The sequence below is a fragment of the Bos taurus genome, chromosome 7, assembly GCF_002263795.3.
Source record: "Bos taurus isolate L1 Dominette 01449 registration number 42190680 breed Hereford chromosome 7, ARS-UCD2.0, whole genome shotgun sequence".
Taxonomy (NCBI): domain Eukaryota; kingdom Metazoa; phylum Chordata; class Mammalia; order Artiodactyla; family Bovidae; genus Bos; species Bos taurus.
The window spans coordinates 13847012-13848526 of record NC_037334.1 but is presented as its reverse complement, the minus strand read 5'-3'; the positions used below and the strand labels follow the sequence as shown (position 1 = coordinate 13848526).

The 1515-nt window shown below is 43.0% G+C and overlaps 1 protein-coding gene across 1 annotated transcript; it reads left to right on the top strand.

Moving 5' to 3' along the window:
* The first annotated feature begins 240 nt into the window (after positions 1-240).
* OR7E202 (olfactory receptor family 7 subfamily E member 202) lies at positions 241-1247 on the top strand. The gene is given in 2 exon segments (XM_024995397.2): positions 241-346; positions 349-1247. Coding segments are annotated over 2 exon segments (927 nt in total). The 5' UTR covers positions 241-318.
* The last annotated feature ends 268 nt before the right edge of the window (positions 1248-1515 follow it).

Genomic DNA, 1515 nt, shown 5'->3' with positions numbered 1-1515 from the left:
TCCACATTTTTCCTTAACATGTAGGGAACAAATGTTTTACTATGTTCATGGATCTGTGATCTCAAAATGTCCTTACTTGTCTCATATTCTTTGGACCTATGCCTCAAAAACAGATGTGTGAAGAAACAAGTGAATGCCCTGGGAATCAATAAAGATGTGTTCAGACTCAGAAAATTGTGAAAGAAACTGGGGGGTATGGTCCTCAAGCATGAACACGTTATTTATGAATTGCTCAAAGTATGAACACTTATCTGAGTACCTGTACAATTGTTGTGTGTATTCAACACTCACTTCTTTTTCAAAAGGTGCCCCATCTACATGGAACCACAGAATCATACACGTGTCTCAGATTCCTCCTTCTGGGCTTCTCAGATGATCCAGAACTTCAGCTCCTCCTCTTTGGGCTCTTCCTGTCCCTGTACCTGGTGACTGTGCTTGGGAACCTGCTCATCATCCTGGCTGTCAGCTCTGACCCTCACCTCCACAGCCCCATGTACTTCTTCCTCTCCAATCTGTCCTTGGCTGACATCAGTATCAGCACCACCACCATCCCTAAGATGCTAGTGAATTTTCAAACGCATAGCAAATCCATCACCTATGCAGGGTGCATTGCTCAGGTGAACTTTTTTGCTCTTTTTGCGTGTTTGGAGAGTCTGCTTCTGACAGTGATGGCCTATGACCGGTTGGTGGCCATTTGTCACCCCCTATACTATCTGGTCATCATGAACCCTCGCCTCTGTGGTTTGTTGGTCCTGGTATCACTTTCCATTAGCTTTTTGAACTCCCTGCTGCACTACTTGATGATGATACAGCTTACCTTCTGTGCAGGTGTGGAACTTCCTCATTATTTTTGTGAATTTTCTCAACTCTTTAACCTTACTTGTTCTGACACCTCCATCAGTAGCATATTAATCTATTTCATTGGTACCATCTTTGGTGGAGTTCCACTGTCAGGGGTCCTTTACTCTTATTCTCGAATTATTTCCTCCATCCTCAGACTCTCATCATTAGGTGGGAGGTATAAAGCCTTCTCCACCTGTGGTTCTCACTTGTCAGTTGTTTGTTTGTTTTATGGAACAGGCATTGGGGTGTATATAAGTTCAGCTCTCTCATCTTCCCCTAGGAAGAGTGCGGTGGCCTCAGTGATGTACACTGTGGTCATCCCAATGCTGAACCCCTTCATTTACAGTCTAAGGAACAAGGACATCAAGAGTTCCCTGTGGAGGATTGGCCACAGAATAGCCTAATCTCAAATCCTGTGCCATCTTGCTTTTTGGTTCATAAGACATGAGTTTGAGCCAACTCCAAGAGATAGTGAAGAATAAGGAAGTCTGGCATGCTGCAGTCCAAGGGGCATAAAGAATCAGACACAACTTAGTGACTGAACAATCACAAAAAAGATCTACAAAGGCAGTAAAATCAAATATGTGCAACAAGAAGTTCTGAATATGCAAACACATAGTGTATATATACTTATCTGGCTTCCTGCTTTCTGTTTATGCAGGTTTTCCTATT